General features: G+C 41.9%; 1 protein-coding gene across 3 annotated transcripts in view; it reads right to left on the reverse strand.

Annotated features, from left to right (window-relative positions):
- Vapa (VAMP associated protein A) overlaps positions 1 to 16733 on the reverse strand; it is a 35080-nt gene extending 18347 nt beyond the window's left edge. Inside the window, exon 1 of one of the 3 annotated variants that reach the window (XM_028873987.2) lies at positions 16387 to 16733. In XM_028873987.2, the coding sequence (XP_028729820.1) occupies positions 16387 to 16465 (79 nt within the window). In that variant the 5' untranslated portion in view covers positions 16466 to 16733. The remainder of the gene's footprint in view (positions 1 to 16386) is intronic. The other 2 variants (XM_028873988.2, XM_028873989.2) reach the window with 2 other exon arrangements.
- Positions 16734 to 22616: the final 5883 nt, after the last annotated feature.

Raw genomic sequence — 22616 nt, forward strand, 5'->3', positions numbered from 1 at the left:
ACTGGTAAACATTCTGCAATGCCAGGCAATACCACAGAATAATTTACATTTTATCCTACTGAACTTTCAAATGTTCATCCTGCTATGATTTTGGTTTTGAATGTCCCCCAAAGGCCTACTCTCCAGAGTGACAAAACTGGGAGATGATAGACTCTTTCACTGGCTGAGGAGATATATCTATCCTTTTAGAGGATCATTAAGACCCAACTCTTCCAGGCTATTCTACTTTCTGGACATTTTATGAGGGGTTTTACTCTGCCACAAACTCCAACCACAATATGTTACCTGGTCACATTGTTCTCTAGTTTATGTCTTAAACTTGATAGTGTATTATTATTTCAAAACAAAACACAATATAGGAAAAATCTCTTTTTGAGGACGACTTTGTTAAAACAGGAAACTTTCTCAACCCTGTAAAAGTGAAGGTCACCATTACAAAACTTACTCTATCAACAATGCCATGCTTAAGTTATCAATGCAACTCATGTGTATTAGTTCACAAACATTCACCAATGATTCACTGACCTGACCCCACCATAAGTATATTACATTTTGTTCTTCTATAATGGTAAAGTCATTAATCCTGTCTTATTTCTCTTATTTCTCTTAAGTCCAAACTTATTCAAGTAGGTATAAGCATATATCTATTGCTGTGAAGAGCTACCATGACCATGGCAATCTTCTAAAGGAAAACATTTAATTGGGGCTGGCTTACATTTCAGACAGAAGTTTAGTCCATTATCATGATGGCATATTTCACTAGAAAAATACCTTTCACTTCATTTTGTTATAATGAGAGCATTATATTAAATTTGTGTATGTGAGTAGATAATTTTATTTTGAGATAATAACAAGCACATAATAAAAACTTTTGCTTTAAATGAAGGGAGAGATGGTCTTCAAGTTCAGTTCCCAGCACCCATGTTGGGTAGCTCACACCCACCTGCAACCCCAGCTCCAGGAGATTCGACACCCTCTTCAGGATCCTGCAAACACCTTCCACTCATGCACATTGTCCTACACAGACAGACAGACAGACAGACAAGACCTCTTTCTCACCCTGAACGGTGACTGCATTGATATATTTTCTTTTTAAAAATCATTTGAAGGCCAGACAGTGGTGGCGCACACCTTTAATCCAAGCACTCAAAAGGCAGAGCCAGGCGGATCTCTGTGATTTCGAGGCCAGCTTGTCTACAGAGCGAGATCCAGGACAGGCACCAAAACTACACAGAGAAACCCTGTCTCAAAGGGAAAAGAAAAAAGAAAAAAAGAAAGAAAAGAAAAATAAAAAACAGTGAAAACACAGATTTTGCAGAGAATGTAAGCTTTTGAGCAATTTATGTTAAGAAATGAATGTTTATATTCAGAGTTTCTAAACTTAGCCCCCCATATAGAAGTCTATCATTTATCCCAAATGAATAGCTTAAAATGTAGGAAACAACTACTGAAATGGCCCATCTTAAGGTCACCTAATGATTTAAGAATACTCAGTACCGTGTCACTGTGTGACATGCATTTCCTTTCTGAGTGAAAAATCAGTTCACAGTGAAAAGCATTGTTTAAAAAAAAAAAAAAAACATGGTATGTACATTAAACATACACAGCCTTCACAGTTTTGTATTTTTATTATAGGAGGAAAAAAAACTTTACCTTTAAACTATATAAGGTGTTCTTTAAGCAGCTGTCAAATTTCCTAACTTTCTCAAGTGTCAGTGGCATTAAGCCAAAATGGATCTAAGTCCAGGAATAAGTTGGAAAAGCTTTGAAACTGAGATTGCAATTGTTTTTATTTACTTTTAAGTAATCTAAGAAATCCTACCAGGACTGGAGAGATGGCTCTACAGTTTACTTGTTATAAACCAGATATACATTCTAGCACATGGGAGGCAGAGGCAGGCAGATCTCTTAGTTTGAGGCCAGCCTGGTCTACAGAGTGAGTTCCAGGGCTGCTAGAGCTGTAAAGAAATCCTGCCTCAAAAAACAAACAAGTTCTTGTAGGGGACCCAGGGTTCAGTTCCTAGTACCCACACGGTGGAGATCCAGTGAATGCCCTCTTCTGACTCCTGTGAACACCAGGCACTCATGTGGTGCACAAGCATACACTAGCGAAGCACTCATACACAGAAAATAAAATCTTTCAAAAAAAATTTTAAGGAATTCTGACTATGGTTCTAAAAATAAGCTAAAAATAGAACCATTCTAAGTTTTAAAATTTTCATCCATCCCCAATGATGTGGATTACTGACAATAAATTTTTTTCCATTGTCAAGCTAAGCTCAGCTACAAAGAGAATCAACCAGGGATAGGAAGCACTTTGCTTCCTCCTTTATTGCGACAATCTTCATAAACAACATGAAATCAGTGTACGTGAACACTCAGAGGCATTCACAGATTGGATTCCATCAATACTGTGCTGTGTTTCAGACAGTTTCTACGCAAGCCTTTGGGCACACAATGCTTTAAGAGTCTCTAGCATTTCTGCATGTACTCCTATCCTTTCAAGAAAAGTCCTATGAGATAATGCCTCCTTCCTGAGGATCAGATGGTATGCTTACTGCCCCAGATAGTCTCCAACTAAGGTCAGGTAAATTTCCATGCCGCACACCATGAAAGATTTAAGGTTCTCTAGCTCAGTGTTTCTGAGCTCTATGTAAAGCCATTCTCTGGATAGCTCCAATTGGAAGCCACTAAGGAAAAACCCCACAATTACAGAAGCTCTTGCAGTGCCATGAATAACAAAGTAGTCCTTTTACTCCAATTCAGCTGTTTTCAAGTCTTCTAACATCCATGAAATTGTAGCAAGCTAACTTTTCAGTCTTTTCACAGTTGCTGACTTTCTCAGTTCTTCACTATGGGACAGACTATGTTAGTGGCTTCTTCTACATAGCAGCACAAAGTTCAATACCAAAGAACAGATCATGCTGACTATACAATTCATATGAAATATAATCCATACATATTTCATGGTATATCACATTTTTCCTAGTATGTGTATGCCTTCTGCCATTCATTCTATTACACCATAACCTCCTAAAGGAACATTTAATTCATTGCTGACTAAATTAACTAAGTTAACAAGCTTTGAGTCTTTTTGCTACTCAATACATATCTGATGAATTACCATGCCAGAAATATGGCTAACAGCCATTTTTTTTTTTTTTTTTTTGGGGGGGTTTTCGAGACAGGGTTTCTCTGTGTAGCTTTGCGCCTTTCCTGGAGCTCACTTGGTAGCCCAGGCTGGCCTCGAACTCACAGAGATCTGCCTGGCTCTGCCTCCCGAGTGCTGGGATTAAAGGCGTGCGCCACCAACGCCCGGCGGCTAACAGCCATTTTTAAACAAGAAATCATAAAAAAGCAAAAGTATACATGTTTTACTTCAAATGTATAACTCTTGGTCTTCCTAAATCATTCTAGCGTTACACTTTTATTTTTGACTGTACTATACCTTTACTGGGCTTTTACCAGAATACAAAAGGTAAAAATCCTAATGAAGAGGACCGGATTATTTTCCATGTAAAATACATAAATAAAAGTGAGAACTTCCCAGTATCTTTTCACAGGCTTTGTCCAACTAAGCTGTAAGTAACACTGGCTAAACAGTTTCCTAAGTAAGGCATGGTGATTCACACCTTAATCTCAGCACTCAGGAGGAAGGAGGATCTGAGTTCGGGACCAGCCTGTCTACACAGTGAGTTTCAGGACAACCAGGGCTATGTAAGAGAGCCTAGCTCCAAAAAAAGTGGAAGTCAAACCAGGTCTGATTCCAGAATCTCAACTATACTTATTTCCATAAACATATCATGTAGATTTCTGGAGCATTAGAGCAGTCAAATTAGCATTATATAATATATTTATTTCCTTTGGCCCCACAGTTCAATGTTAAACACTTCCTGAAATAAATATTTAAGTTTTTTTTGTTTTTTTTTTGTTTTTGTTTTTGTTTTTTTTGGTTTTTTTTTTTTTTTTTTTTTGGTTTTTCGAGACAGGGTTTCTCTGTGTAGTTTTGCGCCTTTCCTGGGACTCACTTGGTAGCCCAGGCTGGCCTCGAACTCACAGAGATCCGCCTGCCTCTGCCTCCCGAGTGCTGGGATTAAAGGCGTGCGCCACCACCGCCCGGCAATATTTAAGTATTTTACATCCAAGAAAACACTATATTGCTAATTTCTTTTCATCTTAACTTTATTTAATGTGCTATTTTGACTGCATGTATGCCTGTGTTTGTCTGGTTCCTGTGAAGGCAAGAAGAGGGTGTCAGATCCCCTGGAAATGCAGTTAGATTGTTATAAACTGCCATGTGCTGCTGGAAATAGAATCCAGGTCTTTTGGAAGAGCAACAGGTGTTTTTAACTGCTGAGCCTTGTCTCCAGCCCCTACAAATTTCATAAGCAAGGAAGTTGCCTTCATTTATTTACTTGTTCCATACTGTGCTGAAATATGAAGACTACTTCTGTTTCATTGACTGCTGTATCTCCAGCAGTTACAACAAATGCCTGACATCACAGTTACTAGTAAGCATTACTGTACAAATACTGTTGAACAAATAAACTGTCCCATTTTCTAGAAAAACAAATTGAGTGTGTATATGGGTATCTTGTCTCATGTACATCTATCTGCACACCAAAAAAGGGCATGGGATCCTTCAGGACTAGTTGTGAGCTGCCATTTGTGTACTGGGAATTGAACTCAGGACCCCTGGAAGAGCAGCCAGTGCTCTTATCCACTAAGCCACCACACTCCAGCCCCAAAATGTGTTCTATTCAGAAAAGGTTTAGTTAAAACACTAAAAAATAGTCCTTTATAAAATTTCACTAAAGTATGAATCTTGAGATTAGTGCTAAACTAAGACTTCACAATTTGACTGAAGCCTCTAAAATTTAAAAGCTTTATTTTAACTGCTTGCTACATTTATTTATCCATACTGCATTATAGAAGTTTCCAAAAATCTTATGACAAACTCACCAAAATGCACTTAATACAGAGGCAGTCAGTGTGTGGTCATTTGAGAGAGGGAGGGAGGGAACAACAGGTCTACCCACACAATAGGTTAAATTCACCATTAAAAGTTAGCAATGAGCAGGAACCATGTCTTTTTTTTTAAACCACTTTCCAATACCAGTGTTATTATGGGCATGTAAATCCAATACCCACTTGTCACCTTCACAAAAGAAAGCAATTTTAATGAAAAGCTAAAATAATTATTCTTTTCATTGTTCTCAAAAACTCTTGGGGAGGGGTAAGACTGGTTTCTATTATTGGTGTATTATAGCTTTTTAAAAACAACACAATGTAGAATACTGAATTAATGGTTTAAAATCTAAAGTCATTAATTAACTAGGTGACTGATCCCCCAAAACAATCTAACCTCTTTCATTAATAGAGGCCATCTCTATTAATGAAATGGTCTCTTAAGGTTCCTCTCATCTCTAAAATTAAGTGACACTACGATCAACTTATTATTTTAACGGTGTCTTCTCAATAGTAAATAAAGATGGCAGATGGTAATTCCATTCTGAAACATTCTGTATTTAACTTGTATTTAACTGTCTCTTCTCAACTAACCACCTTCTGAGTGCACTGGCCCAAATCTGTCACTTGTCTGTAAGTACCTTCAAGAGTAGAGGCTATCTACATTCACCTGTGTCTAAAGTCAAGGCATAAACATTTTAACTTGTCAGTCATCAGAATATAAAAAAGCTAGCCCTTCCAGTGGCCAACTATATATTTTCCCTTTGCCATTTAAATCGCTTATTTAGGCCTCCCATAACTCACAGACACCAAAATCTGTGGGTGCTCACTCAGATCTATTATATAAAATGCTAAATATATTTCATACACATAACCTATGTATGGCCCACCACTATTCTTTAAAGAGTATACAGACTACAATACCAAATACAAAGTTAATAATATGCCAATTGTTGATATATGTTAGCAATAATTTAAAAAAAAAAGTCTAGACATGCTCAATACCTTTCCTTTTGAGTGGTTACTTGAATCTCAAGGTGTGGAATCTGTGGATAGTGTCAACTGTTGTTTTTTCAGGTGTAATTCTGTTCTTACTGGTAATTTGTTTGGCATATGTGTGGGGGGGGGTTGTTTTTGTTTGTTTGTTTGTCCGGACAGGATCTCTTCTGTGTATCCCTGGCTGTCCTGGAACTTGCTCTGTAAACCAGGCTGGCACTGAACTCACAGAAATCCACCTGCCTCTGCCTCAGTAGGGCTGGAATTAAAAGCGTGCACCACCACCACCCAGCTAGTAATTCTTTTTTTTAATCCTAAAATAGTGGTCCATTAAACCAATCCACACTATCTGAAGAGGGACTTAAACTTACTTGTTTAATCCTATGTGCAGGAGAAATTCTCAGAGAAATAAGTATCACATCTAATAAAATTCTTACAAAAAGCCAGCAACTGATGGCAACATACCACATTTGTATGCAGTTTGATTTATTGTTTCCAAAGTTGGGGGCTGGAGAGATGGCTCAGAGGTTAAGAACACTGGCTGCTCTTCCAGAGGTCCTGAGTTCAATTCCCAGCATCCGCATGGTGGCTCACAACCATTTATAATGAGATCTGATGCCCTCTTATGGCATGCAGGCAAACATACAGGCAGAACACTGTGTACATAATAAATAAATCTCTTTAAAAAATGTTTCCAAAGTTGTTACAGATTAGGTTTTATTATTTTTTTATTTTTAATTTTTATTTTGTGTGTACTGGTGCCACAATGCAAATGTGGGGGTCAGAGGACAATTTGAGAAAGTATGTTCTTTCCTTCCTCTCTGTGGGTCATGGGGACAAGAGTCTTTACCCACTGAGCCATCCTACCACCCAGATTAGACAAAGTACAATTTAAATTGTAAATCAGCACATGTCAACCTAAACCAAAAAGATTCTCCCAACATCAAACAACTTTTGTGGAAGCAGCATTGTAATGGGAACACTTCTAACATAAACAGTGTGTATATTCAATTAGTCTGAGTAAAGGGAAGTTTTAAAAACACAGGTTACTACATCATTTTGAAGCAATAATCCTAGGCAATATACAAGTGGTAATAGTCCAAAGTGTCTATGGCAGCTAGATATTGAATTAACACCCTTACAGAAAGAAGTACTTTCTGTGGAAGGTTACAGTGGCCTTTGTGTAAGGTTGTGGATCTAGCAATCTTTGGTGATAGCTCATTAAGCATGGAGTCAATTCCTTTGTATTTCATTGTTTTGTTTTCATTATCAAAGTTTGATAAAAGTCATTCCCTTTCAAGTTTAACTTTCACAGATGTTACACCACAATCTTTATACACATTTCCTATTAAACTGTAGAAATAATAATTCTCATTATAACCACTAAATATTCACTGTAGCAATCTCAAAAACCAAAGTAAAAATATAAAAAACAAGACACACTAATCCCAATAGAATGAACAGAGAGCAATCTTCCCACCTTTTTTCTATAGATTTATGTATATGTCTATATATTTATGTACCTTTTCAATGAAGACTGTCACCAATCAGTTTATCACTACAAGCAGAACAGATGTGACACAAAATACTGCTGGCCACAAATACTGAAATCCAAGACTAATCAAGCTCCTTTAATCAAATTCAAAACTTACAGAAAATACATTAAGACATCTGGATAGGAGACATTCTGTCAGGCAAAACAGATTTAAAGGGACAGAAAAGGACAATGAGAAATATCACTTAAGATTAAGACAAATGCATAGCACACAGCAACCTAATGCAATGCACATATTTAAAGAAACAACTAAAAGCAGAAGTATAATTGGGAAATTTTCAGATTGACTATTAGACACTTTTGAAGATTCACTATTGAGCTTTAAATAAGAACATCATGACATGTAAAGAAAATGTTCCCTTTTTATTGTTAGAAATACAATCTCAGGTAACAAGAAATGAAATGTAGGTTATCGAGTATTTGCTTTAAAAGTACTTAGGCAAGTACTAATGCTATATCTCAGTGGAGGAATGCTTGCCTAGTATGCATGAAGTCTGGGACTTGATTCCAGTACACACCCCCAAAAAAGCAAACAAAAATATGCAAATATGTAAATCAAGATTAATAATATGCTTAAATTATTAAATCACATTTTTAAAAAGCATACAATGTAGTAATACTTGGAAACTTCCCTAAGTTTAAAATTTTGAATGATCTGAGTCATATTCCAGTAAATCTAGTAAGTAAACAGGCATTTGCAAGTAATACTTCTTTTAGGTTTAATTTTCTTCCAAAAACAACTTTTTGTAATTCTAAGGAAAGCCAAATCCTCCATCTCAGAAGAGCAAATAAGCCTTCACAGGACAGTCCCTCAAAAGACACAAAGTCAACAAGGAAAGGAGATCAGGAGGTGTCCAATAAAGTGAAAAGGATGCCTGGCCAGCAGGATTCCTTCACTGACCATTTCTGCATGGTTAAGAACTTCTTTTAAGCCAGGTACAGTGGTGCACACCTTTGATCCCAACACTGAGAAAACAGAGGCATGCACATCTCTTGAGTTCTAAGCCACCCAGGGCTACATAAAAAGAAAACGTGAAAAGATAAGGGAGGGATGATGGAGAGAAAGAGGTCAAAGGATACAAAGTAGCAGACTGCATGCAGGAAGAACAAGTCTAGAGACCTAATAATGCACAAGACATTCATTCAACTGTGCTGTGTCTGGATTCCTGACACATGACAAACTTTAACTAATTGGGGGAGGGGTAAAGAGGGCAAGAAAAGAGGGGTAGAAGAACAATTTGCTTCAGTCCTGCAGCCATTTATTACCTAGAAATATCCCCTAGCGTCATGTTAGATACCTGTGATGGACCATACCGCCAACTTGACAGGATCTAGAATCACCAGAGATAAGCCTCTGTGCATATCAGTAAGGGGTGACTTAGGTTAGGTTCACTGAGGTAGGAAAACCCACGTGAACTATGAGTGGCACCATTCCACAAGTTCAAGTCCTAGACTAAATAAAAAAGAGAAACACAGGTAAGCACTCATCATACTCTGCTTCCTGACTGGGGAGTTAATGTAAAACCTCAAGCTCCTGTCACCAATTTCCTACTGCAATGGATTGTATGTACCTCCTCAAACTGTTAAGCTGAATGAACTAAGCCTTTCTTCCTAGGCTGCCTGCCCCATGTATTTTCACAGCAATGATAAAAACTATGATCTTGTATGCACTGACAAAACTTTGGGGGAAAAGAATCTGAAACAATAAAGCAATATTACCAATTACAACTGCTAACAATTTAGAAAATACCAAATTCTAAAGAACTTACAACAAGTTTTCCCAATTTTTTATACACATGTCCCCTTCTTATCCATGAGGATTATGTCCCGAACTGCCCCCCAATGGATGCCTAAAATCAAAATCAATTATCAAGTTATATAATTTAATGCCTTTTCCATCTTAACTAAGCCTGTATCACACACCATGGCCACACACTTCCACCATTTGAGGCACAACAGCAAAACAGAGCACAATTCCTTCCCTTCTTCACTACTTTACGGAGAGAGGCCTTTCTTATTGTAGATCTTTGCAACATCAGCATAGAATTTCGTTCTTTCCCTGGTAAGCTAAGAACTTTGCACTTCAGGGAAACACTGTTGGCTTCTCTTGGGCATATCCAGGCATACTGAAATTGCCAGCACTACTGCTGATTTTTTTAAGGCCACTTTTAAGTAAAAATAAAGTAAGGTAAGGGTAACTTGAAAACAAATGTTGTGATACCAACAATCTGGTAAGAAAATGTCTGAGTAACTGGCTGGTGGGCAGATTTGCAGTATGGAACTAACTGGTCCAACAGATAGTCAGGTCCTTGGCAAGAAGGAACAGGACAAAGCTAGGTTTTATCCTCCAACTCAGAAGGACACAAATTTTAACTTGTGAATGTTTATGTCTGGAATTTCCCCCTTCTATTTTAGGACCACAGTTGATCACAAACCACAGATAGCAAAACTTACAAACGGGAGTCGGGGTGACTACTGCATATTTTCCCACTTGATTAAAATGACTTTTTAGGTGACTTTAGGTATTTGTAATTGTGTGTGTACAGGTACACATGTGCAAGCATGTGCAGGCAAAAGAATAAACTTAGTTAGGTGTTTCATCAGGAACACCATCATCCACTTCCTCTGAGACAGTCTCTCCCTGGCCTGGACCTTACCAACTAGGCTGGACTGACTGGCCAGCAAGCCCCCAAGGATCCTGTCTGTCTCTGCAGTGCTAGGCTTAGAAGCACCCATACCTCCCCCCTTCCACCTGGGTGCTGGGAATCCAAGCTCAGGTTCTCATGCTTGCAAGGCAGGCACTTTACTGACATCTTCCTAGCCTCTCACCTCCATTTTAAGAGACAGTTTCACGTAGTCCAGGCTAGCTCCAACTCCAGATTCTCTTCTTCCTTCTACCTCCCAAGTACTAGAATTGTAAGCTTGTATCATCAATGTCAACAAGTCAAGCTAAATGACTTTCTGATACTTACATGCAGTCACAAATCTTCAAAAGCCATGCCCTCCAAAAAACCCTCTTATCACTGACTCTACAAAAAGTACAAAAACCAAACCATCTTAGTCAACTCTTTACAAAATACCCTAGCTCTCATTATTTAGAACTATGAAAGTTCAAAACACAAGTATGTGCAATAGTCAAGTAAAAAACCCAACTGCAAAGAGACCCAAGATTTTTTTTTTAAAGAAAATTCCAATTACAAGTAAAATTATCCCCCAAAAGTTCAATTAATCCACATCTCTATACACTTAAAGAACCAAATGCCTACTTGGCACCTCCTCTACACGTCACACCAGCAGAAGCATGGTCTTCTTCCTTCTACTCTTCTCCCATACCCTAAAGAATGTTGCCAGTCCTCATCCAGACATCCAGTGTTTCTCAGCTCAGTGAACAGTACCACCATCCTTCCATTTTTATGCACTCCATCTATGAAACCACACCTTCTCTCTCAGTGCACACATCTATTTTGACCTTTAATATTTCCAACACCAATGGCCATCTCACTTCTAATACCAATTTGCATGGCTACCATTGTTTCTTTTCTTTTCTTTTTTTAAGTTTTTTTGAGACAGGATTTCTCTGTGTAGTTTTGGTGCCTCTCCTGGATCTCATTCTGTAGACCAGGCTGGCCTTGAACTCAGAGACCCACCTGGCTCTGCCTCTCGAGTGCTGGGATTAAAGGAATGCACCATCACCACCCGGCCTACCATTGTTTCTTAATGAAACACAAAATACCCTAGCCCTCCTTTACAGCTGTGTGCCCCCGCTTAACCAAAAAAAAAATTAAAATGCACACACTTAAATAAAATCCCTCAGTGGCTTAGGACAAAAAAATAAAACTTTTAACTGACCTACCAAACCAGAACTATACACACCTTGGTCATTTCTACTACTGCCATCTGGAACCCTTTTCAGCTGAACATCACGTGCTCTCTCCTACCACAGGACACTGTACCTACATTTCTTTCTTCCTCTAGGTTTGTGGTTCTCAACCTTCCTAAATGCTATGACCCTTTAATGCAGTTCCTCATGTTGTCGCAACCCACAACCATACAATTATTTTCACTGCTACTTCGTGGCTAATTTTGCTGTTATGAATTGTAATATAAATTTTTTTTTTGGAGACAGAGGTTTGCCAAAGGATTAACGACTGCTTTAGGTAACTTCTACTTACAACTGGAATCTCAGTTCCCAACTGTCAAAAGCTTTCCCTACATTTCATTCATCTGAAAACTGGGACCTTGCTCTTCCTTTAGAATTGCCCCCACAAAAAACAAGGGACTGTTTACAATTGTAGTTCCAACACTTACTCCTGACAAATTCATGATTCAATTAATTCCAAAAATAACAAGTTTACAAGCAGAGATGTATTAAAGAAATCAGATCAACAGAGGTAAAACTATGCAGGTCACTTGGGAAGAAAAGCTATCGATAGAATTAATTACCCAACATTGGACCCTGCATGCTGCAAGAACAACCTGACAAGCAAGATATGCCCACTGGTCCAATAGTAGCATGACTAATATGGAGGTAACCACTCGGTTTCTAATTGTATTTGAAACCTATCCACAGGAAAGGCTGATCCTGTAAACCTAGTCTAAAGCCCACTGCTGGGGAGATCCTAGGTAGAACCTACTACTGTTGACTTACTAAATGCTCTTGTTGTTGACCTGCCCTTCGAAACATTCATGCTTATACCCACATAGATAACTGCTGCTCTCAATCTTTAACTGAGAAGCTTCGTTTTGTAATGAGCAATAATTGTTTTGTAATGAGCAATAATTAACTCAGGACTCAGACCCTGCCAAAGTGCTAAGATTAGTGACAGGGAGTGCTCAACCCTAAATGGGCTACATTCCCCTCAAGGACTAGAGAATATCAAAGAGGAAGTGAAAAGAAATGTAAGAGCAGAGGACAGAAAAGAGTGCAATGAGATGCTGTTTTCTGGGGACATGACATGGCCATTGCCCTTCTAAACTCACAGCAGCTGTGGTTAACTACGTAAGACCTGCACATGGTCAAGTCAGTGACCATTACTGAGAAAGGGAGTCAGGTTTTTTTTAGGGGAAGGGAGATGGCAGCTAGTAGGCTGCTCATGCTCCCATGGACACCCTCACACCAACACACATGGGGATAGCACTAACTGGATTCACTAGACTACTTTTTAAGGTAGTGGGAGCCTGGAGAGATGGCTGTGCAATTAAGAGCACTTGCTGCTCTTTCAAAGGACCTGAGTTCAGTTCTTAGCACCCACATCAGGCAGTTCAACCACACCATCTGAAACTCCAGCTTCAGGGAATCCTACACCTCTAGCCTCCAAGGGCACCTGCATTCATGTGTACACAGCCACATAAAGGCACACACCTACCAATACCAAAAATAAATCCTTTTTTAAAGAGGGCATGAAGGTGGGAGGGGAACATTTGGGGGAGGCAGGTAGAATAGAACACAGAATGATCAAGATACATTGTGTTTGTGTGTGTGTGTGTGTGTGTGTGTGTGTGAGTGTGAGAGAGAGAGAGAGAGAGAGAGAGAGAGAGAGAGAGAGAGAGAAATTGTCAAAGAATAAAAGTGGTTTGGTTTTTTGTTGTTGTTCATTTTAAAACGTGGTTGGAGAGATGGCTCAATGGTTGAGAACACTGCCTGCTTTTCCTGAGGATCCAGGAAAATTCCCAGAACCCACATGGCAACTAATGATCATTTGTAACTCCAGCTCCAAAGGATATTGACACCCTCTTCTGGCCTTTGCAGGCATCCAGCACCTGAGTAGTGAGTACACATACATACATGCAAGGAAAAACTTAGACAAAGAAATAAAAATAAATCTTTTAAAGAGATTTGAAATCTTTTTTAAAAAATTCCAGATCCTCTTGGTTGTACTGGGAGTCCAAAGCTGGTCTGGGCTAGATACAAGAAACCCTGTCTCAGACAGGAAATTGGTAGTTGAAAGTGATACCACAAGTCTCTCTATTCATCAAATACTACCATGAGCTACCTTCAACACAATGATTTCAGTCTATTTTTCCTTTTTCCCCTGACCATTAGGAAGAAGAATACACTTGGAGTTATTTTAACATTTGCAAAACTTTCTTCTTCAAACTTCCCTCCAATACTGTTATCAGCTAGGAAAAATAAAATGCTACATAAAACAATATACAAATTTTGCAATACATTAAATTTTAAGGGCAAAAAAGCTTTTTCCATGAAACATCTAATTTCAAATCTAAATTACTGGTAAAATTACTGGTAGGGTTAAAAAATTTAAGTATCTTTTTATGCGCAAAAGCATTTAAAGGGTATGCTTTAGAATTCATTCTACAACCAAAGATTTTCTACATATTACTAGTTAAAATTTGACTAAAAGATGGAGATACACAAAACTATACTTTTCTAAAACTGTGCAAAGTAATAATTCTTTATCAAGTCATTATTCATGTTAAAGGAAAACCATCAATCTCAGAATGGTTGAGTAAGTCACTCCTGAAGGAACTACCAACACAAATGCTGGATCCAAATAATTCAAGTAAACCTAGCATATAAAGAATTTTACAAAGGAAAAAAGTGTAAACAACCTATCCTTAAATGAAAAGGTAGAAATTAGTTAAATCATTTTTGATATAGTCAACCAAAAGACCACACACACTGCAGATTCCATATCACCCTATTTAGTGTAAAGCTGCGCATTTAAAGACAGAGGTTTCCATTGTACAAATTATCTGTGACTAACAAAGTAACATGAAGAAGGGAAGCATCAAACCCCAAATGTCAAACTCCTACTTCAATCCTCTCCTGTTCTCCCCATCATCTCCGATTCGCCCACCTTTACAGAAGTCTTTCAACAACTGGGCATTTAAACACAGGCATCACTGAGGTGAGTCTTCTCACCTCAGTATTTACCACTCCCTTTGCATAACTTTCCCCAGCCGCTCCAAAAGCTTCCTACAGAGAAAAAGCTCCTTTTCTCAGACATGCTATTTTGCCCCTATGATACCTCTTTGGTCTTCCTCACTAGCCCTGGGATCATTATTTTGATAGCACAAGTAGAGCCTGTTACATAAACACAGCTGTAATTATTTAACTTCAAAAATAAACGATATGCGTGGATACAGCACAACGCAGTATTTCTTCTGGTTTTTAAAACCTGCCTCATAAAATGCTTTTCACACAGGCTACGCAGTAGAGAATATCTCTTGAACTGTCAAAAGGGAAAAGGGAACTACACTGAGTATCGTAAAGATTTACATTCAATCGCTTCAACTAATGACTACTTTATTACAAATACTTGAAGGACTTCTCTGCACACCCCTGCCCAACCCCCTCCAAAAATCAGGCAATACAGAAGTTTGCTGCAGCAAAATATCTAGGTTCTGAGACACCGTCTAGTGTCTCCCCATGTAGCCCAGGCTTGTTTCAAACTTTCCATAGTTCCCGGCTTGGCCTCCGAGCCGGGAATCTAAGTATGGTTCACCACCCCTAGTTTCAAAGATATTAGAGCTGCCTTAAAATCAAGTTCTTGTCTAATAAGGAGTCCTATACGTTTCCATTCAGAGAAACTTGTAAATGTACTGAAAAACTTACAGAGTAGTACTACTAGCAAAATACCAAAATGTTCTTAAGTCCTAAAACTATTTAAAATATAATTTTTTTAAATTGTTCCCACAGGGACAATCCAGCTATTTTTCATTCGGACTCAATCTTACACAATCATGGGTTTACTTTTCCTTTTAATCCTGGGATTGCTATGTAACCTTAGGAAAATCGTTCTCATCACAGTTCCTAAAATCAAAACCCAACGTATTAACTTCCAAAGGGGGGACTCGCTTTACATTTAAAAAGAGGAAAGAGGTCTTCTTTTTAGCTCTACATTCTATCAGTATTCCTTAAAAATTAATAGGTTGCTCGGTTTAAACTTTTCTTCCCCAGCGTACCCTACACACTGAGGCGCAAAGGGCCCTCGATCTGAACAACAAGGATCGCCAAGTCAGTGATCCTCTATCACAGTCAATGCTCCAAAGTCAACAGTTCTGGAGCTGTGTGGCACCTAATCAGCTTTCTCAAGGTATGCTGGGAAACGGCAAACGTTAGAGTCACAAACACTGAGCATTCCTCAGCAAAAAAGACAGCGTGACCCCCAGGGCTGGGAGCAGACACCAGGTCCTCCGTACCCGGGGACCCCACCACCACTCACCTACAACCCTCCATCCCCCAGCTGACGCACCGCTTTCTGCCGCGCTCTTGGGGCCCTGCCAACACCCGGGGTCACTCCCAGCCAAGATACCGCTGAGCTTCCAGGCTCTCCGGAGCCCCGCACCTGACAGGGGAGGACTCCGGGCGAGGCCCTCGACCGCCCCACCCGGTCCTGCACGCCTCGCCCGTGGGGGCTGCGCCTGCCCGCGGCCACCGACAGCCGCCCGCTGACGCCCGCAGACCCCGCCGCGCCGCACCGCGCGGCCCGAAGCTCCAGCCCCCGGCCACCTCCCGCAGGGCCCTGAGCGCGCTGCGGCCGCCCCGGGGGCAAGGACACCGTGCGGGCCCGGCCGGCCGGGCGGGCGAGCGGGCGGGCGAGCCAGGCGCGGGCGGACTCCCGCGGCGCCCCCGCGGGCCGCAAGATGGCGGCGGCGGCGCCGGGCTGAGCCCTCCGCGGCGGCCGCCCGGCTGGCTGGCTCCTTCCCCTCCCCTCCGCAGCCCCGGGCGGGCAGCGGCGGGCAGCGAGGCGCGGGGCCGAGGGACGCAGCGGGGCCGCGGTTCCGACGCTAGGCGTGGGGGAGGGGAGCGCGGCCCGTCCGGCCTTGCCGCCGCCGCCGCCCCGCCGCCCGCCCGCCTGCCCGCCCGCCCCGGTCCCCGCTCGGGCGCGTCCTAGCCGGCTTACCTTTGAATTTGAGGTCGGAGGCTGGGTCGAGGACCAGGATCTGCTCGTGCTTCGCCATGGCCCCGGAGGCGGACGCCATCGGAGACAGCGCAGAGCGGGGGCGCGCCCGCGGCGGCGGCGGCGGCGGCGGCGGTTCGCTGGCGGGGGCGGAGGACGGTGGCGGCGCCGGCTCGGCGGAGCTCTAGGACGGGGCCAGGCTCACGACGACGACTCCCGAGGCTCCGCGCGGGGTTCCGAGGGCCGCCTGTCGGGTCAGCAGCTCCGGGTGTCACAACTGACTCAACCCCAACACCAGCCGCCGCGGCCGCGCGCACTGCGATCCTTCGCCTCCCCACGTGACGGGCTCGACGTGCCTACGTGCGCGCCCCCGCGGCCCGGAGCCCTCGTGCTGGCCCCGCCCTCTGGGCCTAACCCGGCTCAACGCTGGGCTAGTGCGCCTGCGCACACCACCACCCACCACCACCACCCCCGGACCGGGCTGCGGCTCCGGGCGCCGTTCTCCTGTCAATGGCTGCGGAGCGAGCGAGGGGCGGAGCTGGGGGAGGGGGGGCTCTCTGCTGGAGACGCGGTGCGCGGCGCCGGGCGAGAGGCGTCGTTCTTGGCCCCTAAGAGCTGCGAGTGCGGAGCTGGGGCGCCTACGCCGCTGGGGCCTCACGGCGTTCCAAGTGGAATTCGGAACGGAAGAGCGTCAAGAAGCGCCCGGGCACCTCGGCTCCCGGCATGCTCCGTGCGGGCGGGGCCTCCGCGGGGGCTGCTGGGAGCCGGGAAGGAGCCCGCGGTCCGTTGGAGGCGAGTGGGTGGGGCCGCTGACACGGCTTTTTGGCTGGCCCAGGGCGTCTCGTCTGCCCTGGAAAAAGAGAAGGGTGTTGCAGGCTACCTTGGAGGCCCGTGTCCCAGAAATAGAGGCCGCCCTGTGGGGAAGCAGCAGGGCGTGTCCGTCTGGCCTGCCCGGGATTCCTTCCGCCCTCTGCGGAGGCGCGCTCTGTCCTCCCTGGTGTTCCAAGGCTGCTGCTGCCTCCTCCCTCACCTCCCTCGAACCGAGCCAAACCGGAGGAAGAAACGCACCCCTCACTCAAAAGCAAACGGGTTCCAGGAGAAATCTGTGCCAGTCACATGTTAAATCAGTCTGGAAACGAATGTCCTGGGACCTGCAGCGTGGAATTCACGTGCGGGATCTACGATTCATATCAAGCCCAAACCAAATCTGTTTGCCACGGTCTCGTGCCCTAGGGACGAATTTTATCTGCATCGCTTAGGAGAGCTTGTACCAAATGAGAAAAATGCCAGGCAGCAAGTTGCTGACATCTTCAGCCCATTACCAGGGTATCCAGGGACTGGAAAAAGTAAACCTTTATTGTGTCCTATGGTGCTGCTTGAATTTAAATCTCTAGGAAGCTCCAGGCAAACAAAGGACATATTGTTAATGCTGTTGCCACGAAGAAGCACCCTAGACTGCCCAGGAAGCAAGTATTGAAATGGGGCAGTCTATACCACAGCTACTTAAACTTTTTCAACTCGCCGCCCCTTTTCACCTGAGAAATGTTTATGCCACTCTGGGTACATAGGATGTAAAATAGTGGTACAAAGCAAACACTGATAATAGGTCATAAAGAAGTTTGTTTTCATAACGAAACTCCTACAACATTTTTTTTTAAAAGCAGACCAAAAAGTTTATCCATTTAAGACAAAAGCAAGTTTGTATACAAGTGAGATAGCTTTGGTTGTTCGTTTTTACCTAAAAATTATTCTTGGCTGAATATTTGACACTTCTCAACTTTTTTTTTCTTTTGGAGTTGACTGGTATTTTGGTTTATAATTACTAATGCTAAGAATCACTTCATATAACTACCTAGTGCAAAATGGCAAAGATAGGTCTGGGAACATTTCAGAAATAGTTGGAAATTCTATCCTAATCCCCAGCCAAATTTATTTAGGGACTTTTTTTTTCCCAGTGAAATTCAAGTCAGTAACCCAAACTGTGATTTTTAAAACCAAATATTCTAACACAATACAATCCAAAGATGTATAAATTTGACAGGTGCTAAGAAACAATTGTAGGAAAATATTAAGTATTTTCCCTTAATTAAGCATTATGTCTTTATAAGAGTAGAAGGCTGGCGACAGAAGAGATGGCTGAGCAGTTAAAAGCACATCACTGCTCTTGCAGAAGACTTGAGTTTGGTTCCCAGCATCCATAGCAGGCTGCGAACAGTTGCCTATAACTCCCAACTCCAGGGGCAGCCAATGCCTCTGACCTCTGAGGGTACTTGCACTCAGGCACAGACCCATACAAGTATACATAATTAAAAACAATCTCTTTTAGCCGGGCGGTGGTGGCGCACGCCTTTAATCCCAGCACTCGGGAGGCAGAGTCACGCAGATCTCTGTGAGTTCGAGACCAGCCTGGTCTACAAAGTGAATTCCAGGACAGTCAGGAATGTTACACAGAGAAACCCTGTCTTGAAAAAAGGCAATAAAAATAATAATAATAATAATAATAATAATAATAATAATAATCTCTTTTTTCTTAAAGACTAGAAAACTACTGTATACTGTAGTTCATACACAATAATCTCAAATCTGAGCCTAGGTATTTCAGGCAGCAATCATTAGACATGTGTAGCCAGAATGCATGCACAGAACAAAGTGCACGTTGTTCAGAACCAAGGCTACAGTGATAACCCACAACGAAACACAGGTGAGTACCTCCACAAATACTTGGGATTCACCACTCTTTTGATTGTTGTACATTCAGAAACCTTTGCTGTTGCAAGACTTTTCCCAACCCCACAGTCAGTTACATGACCCCACAGAGGCACACAACCCACAGTTTAAGAAGTTGAGGGACTAGATAGAGTCCATGCCCCACCCCTACCCCAGAAGACAATGCCAAACCTAAGGCACAGATCTTCAGTCATGAAGAGCCTGGTAAAATGGAGATGCTTAAATTGTTTGAAAAGCAATTTGATTTTCCTTTGAATTCTTTTTATACACAAAATCATTTTGAAATACCAGTTTTTATTAAACATACACACACATACACATAATTTGAAAGAACTTGTGGGTTTAGTTTAAAAACAAAAACAAAAACCTGTGGTTGATACCCAGTCCATAAGATAGTCTTGCACATCTATTTCATTCTGAATTAAAGACCTAAAAGTCCTGAGAAACTCCAGCATTGTGTTTGCCTAAGAACTTGTATGGACATGCTACCCTTGTCTAAATGACCACTTCACTACTGGTTAGATACCTCTCATTAAACAGCATAGAAATCCTCAACGTGCCAACAGCAGGATCACGTGCAGAGGAAGTTGCTCTGCTACAGGACTGTGATGGTCCACTGGAATCAAATGCTTCCTGGAGTTGCTTAAAAAACAAACAAGTCTTGTACATAGATACTCTTAAGAACTATGAGAAGCCAGGCATGGTGGTGCCTGCCTTTAATCCAGCCCTTAGAAAGGAGAGGCATGTGGGCCTTTATGAGTTCTCAGCCTGCCTAGTCTACACAATGAGCTCCAGGCCATCCTCCTCTGCATAGTGAGGCCTTGTCTCAAAGACAAGAGGAGGATGAGGAGCTACTATAAGAATTTAAATAGTTAATAATCTAGGAACACATGCAACATGCTAGGATTAGTCTTCTATTACTATTTGGACATGAATGCTACTGCTGAATCATCTACCCCTCATAAACTAGCACCCTGTTTAAGTGATCTGTGCTTTGATATTTATTGGTGTCTTTCTTGTACAAAGAACTCTAAAAACATCACACACTATTCAATTTCATAACCATTGGCAAGTGTCACTTTATTGATAGGGAAATGGCAACAGGAGAGAACATTCATGTCAGCGTTAAAGCTAACCCAGAAAAGAGAATGTTGCCCAATTTTACACTGTGTATTTTTAAATGATTTCTTTTTAATGTGTATGTGTGAGTGCCTGCATGTATGTATGTATGTGCACCATGTGCATGCCTGATACCTGTGGAGGCTAGAAGAGGGTGTTTAATTCTTTTCATTGGAGTTACAGGCAGTTGTGGGCTGCCCAGTGTGTGTGTGTGTGTGTGTGTGTGTGTGTGTGTGTGTGTGTGTGTGTGTGTGTATACTCTCAACTGCTGAGTCATCTCTCCGGCCACAGAGTCTGTGTATTTTTACTCCCCTCACAGCCACCAGAAATGACCCCCCACAGTAGTCCAGGCAACAATTTAAAATTAATCACCTTCTATTGCTTGACAGAAGGGTAAACATGGGACCTAATGCTTATTCTCTTCTTAGATTGACTCAAGCAACACAGAAAGGTCTTTTTAGTATCCTTCAATGAATGTCTATAAACATATACATATTCTAAAGCACAGTTCTCTAAATTTTTATGAGCCCCAGAGATATGAAAACTTTGTTATTTCAACTGATTTATATTAGTAATAGTATTCACCTTTAGACCAACTATCTCTATGGACTTGACAATATTTTTTCAAGGTTGCCTGTGCACTTTCTTATCTAGGTATGTTGGTGCACATGTGTAAGTGTCAGGAATTGAGAAGGCGAAGGCAGAGAACTGCAAGTTTGAGGCTAACCTGGACTACACTGCAAGATCCCGTCTCAGGCTATCCATCGAAAGTATTCCTTCTCAACAGGCAAACTTAAGCTTCCGTATAGAAGTGCTCTATAACAATGAATCTGTTTATGAGTAATTCCCCAAATAACTTGAACCAGTGGGTATTTTGAAGGCCATGCTGTTAATAAACATTAAGACTAATAAAATACAACCAGTAAAAGTACAAACATCAAATCTGAGATGTTTGGATCAAGTCCTGGTTTCCACTATGTGATCTTAGCAACTGGCTAAGTCTTTCTTTACCTATTTGACATCTGCAAAGTAAGTCAATAACGCTTACATTCAAGATTTGTCATAATAATTAAGAGGGTTACTATGCAAGAGCTTGGAACAGTGCCCAGGACTATTACATTATTAGTGTTAAATTTTAAAATATTACTGTGTGCCTAGTATTGTGGTAGATGCTGTAGACTCATGCTGAGACATGGTTTCTACCCCGCAGGCTTACACTCAACCCATAAAGACAAGGGTGGAATAATTAAGTAATTTATTCAAATTTCAGTAAACAGAAGAAATGAGAAGTCTGGAGTTGTATGAGAGTGGCCAGTGATAACTGATTTGAGGATCTGAAGGAAAAATCTCTTGTAATGGTGATAAGAGGTTGGTTCTGAGGGCCAGCAGGTAATACATGTGAAGACTAGACTGGATGACATAAGCCAGGCTCGTTCTAAATCAATAAAGGAAGATTGATATTATCACGGTGGGTAAATCTGGAAGCACATCACAGGAGAGGAAGCTGAGAGGCCAAATGTGTCCTGTACTTTTCTGTCGCTGTGATAAAACACCTGACAAAAGCCACTGAAAGAAGACAGAGTGTGTTCTGGGTCAATGAGGACAGTCAACCATGGCGGGCAAGTTGGAATGCCGAGAGTGACTGACTTCAGGTGTGCCTCCCAGCTGGTTCTAAATCCAGTCACATTGAGAATATTGTACTAGGTCATGTAGATTCTTTTAAAACATGCTAATGATTTGCTCTTTTATCATATGAAAATAAGAAACTATCAAAGGGTTTAAAAATGGGTTCTTTTTCAAAACTGTATGTGTACACATATGTAAGTAAAATCACCCAGGGAAGCCAAAAGATGGTATCGGATCCCCCGGAGCTATAGTTAAGAGCCCCGTGGACCAAACTCCGGTCCTCCGCAAGAGCGGTACACAGTGTTAAACACTGAGCCATCTCTCCCACCCAGCAGTGGACTCTTAGGAGCAATCTTGAAGGTTCTTTTGTTGCAGTGTGGAGAATGGGTTAAAGTGGGAGCAGTGGAGAGTCCGTTGAGGACCTGCTGCAGGTCAGATGACAGTGGATGCTGTTACAGGGCACGGCAGCGTGAACCAGGGTGGGAATCATGGAGATGCAGAAAAACATGGTCTCTTCATGTAGGATCAATAACCAATCTATACTGGTTAGGGTGATAATCGGTAAGGTGGGAAGGGGAACTGAGGCAGTGGAGGCTAACTCGGCACCTCTGACTTACACAGGTGAGTGATGCCATTCATGGAAAGAGATTTGAGGGCTGGGATATGGGGATGAAAGGATCAGGAGGCTAGACTGTGGCAGAACTGCTTTTGAGACAGTTATGGGGAAATATTTAGTGAATAATGGGAGATCAGCACTGGAG

The sequence above is a fragment of the Peromyscus leucopus genome, chromosome 13 (genome assembly GCF_004664715.2).
Source record: "Peromyscus leucopus breed LL Stock chromosome 13, UCI_PerLeu_2.1, whole genome shotgun sequence".
Taxonomy (NCBI): Eukaryota; Metazoa; Chordata; class Mammalia; order Rodentia; family Cricetidae; genus Peromyscus; species Peromyscus leucopus.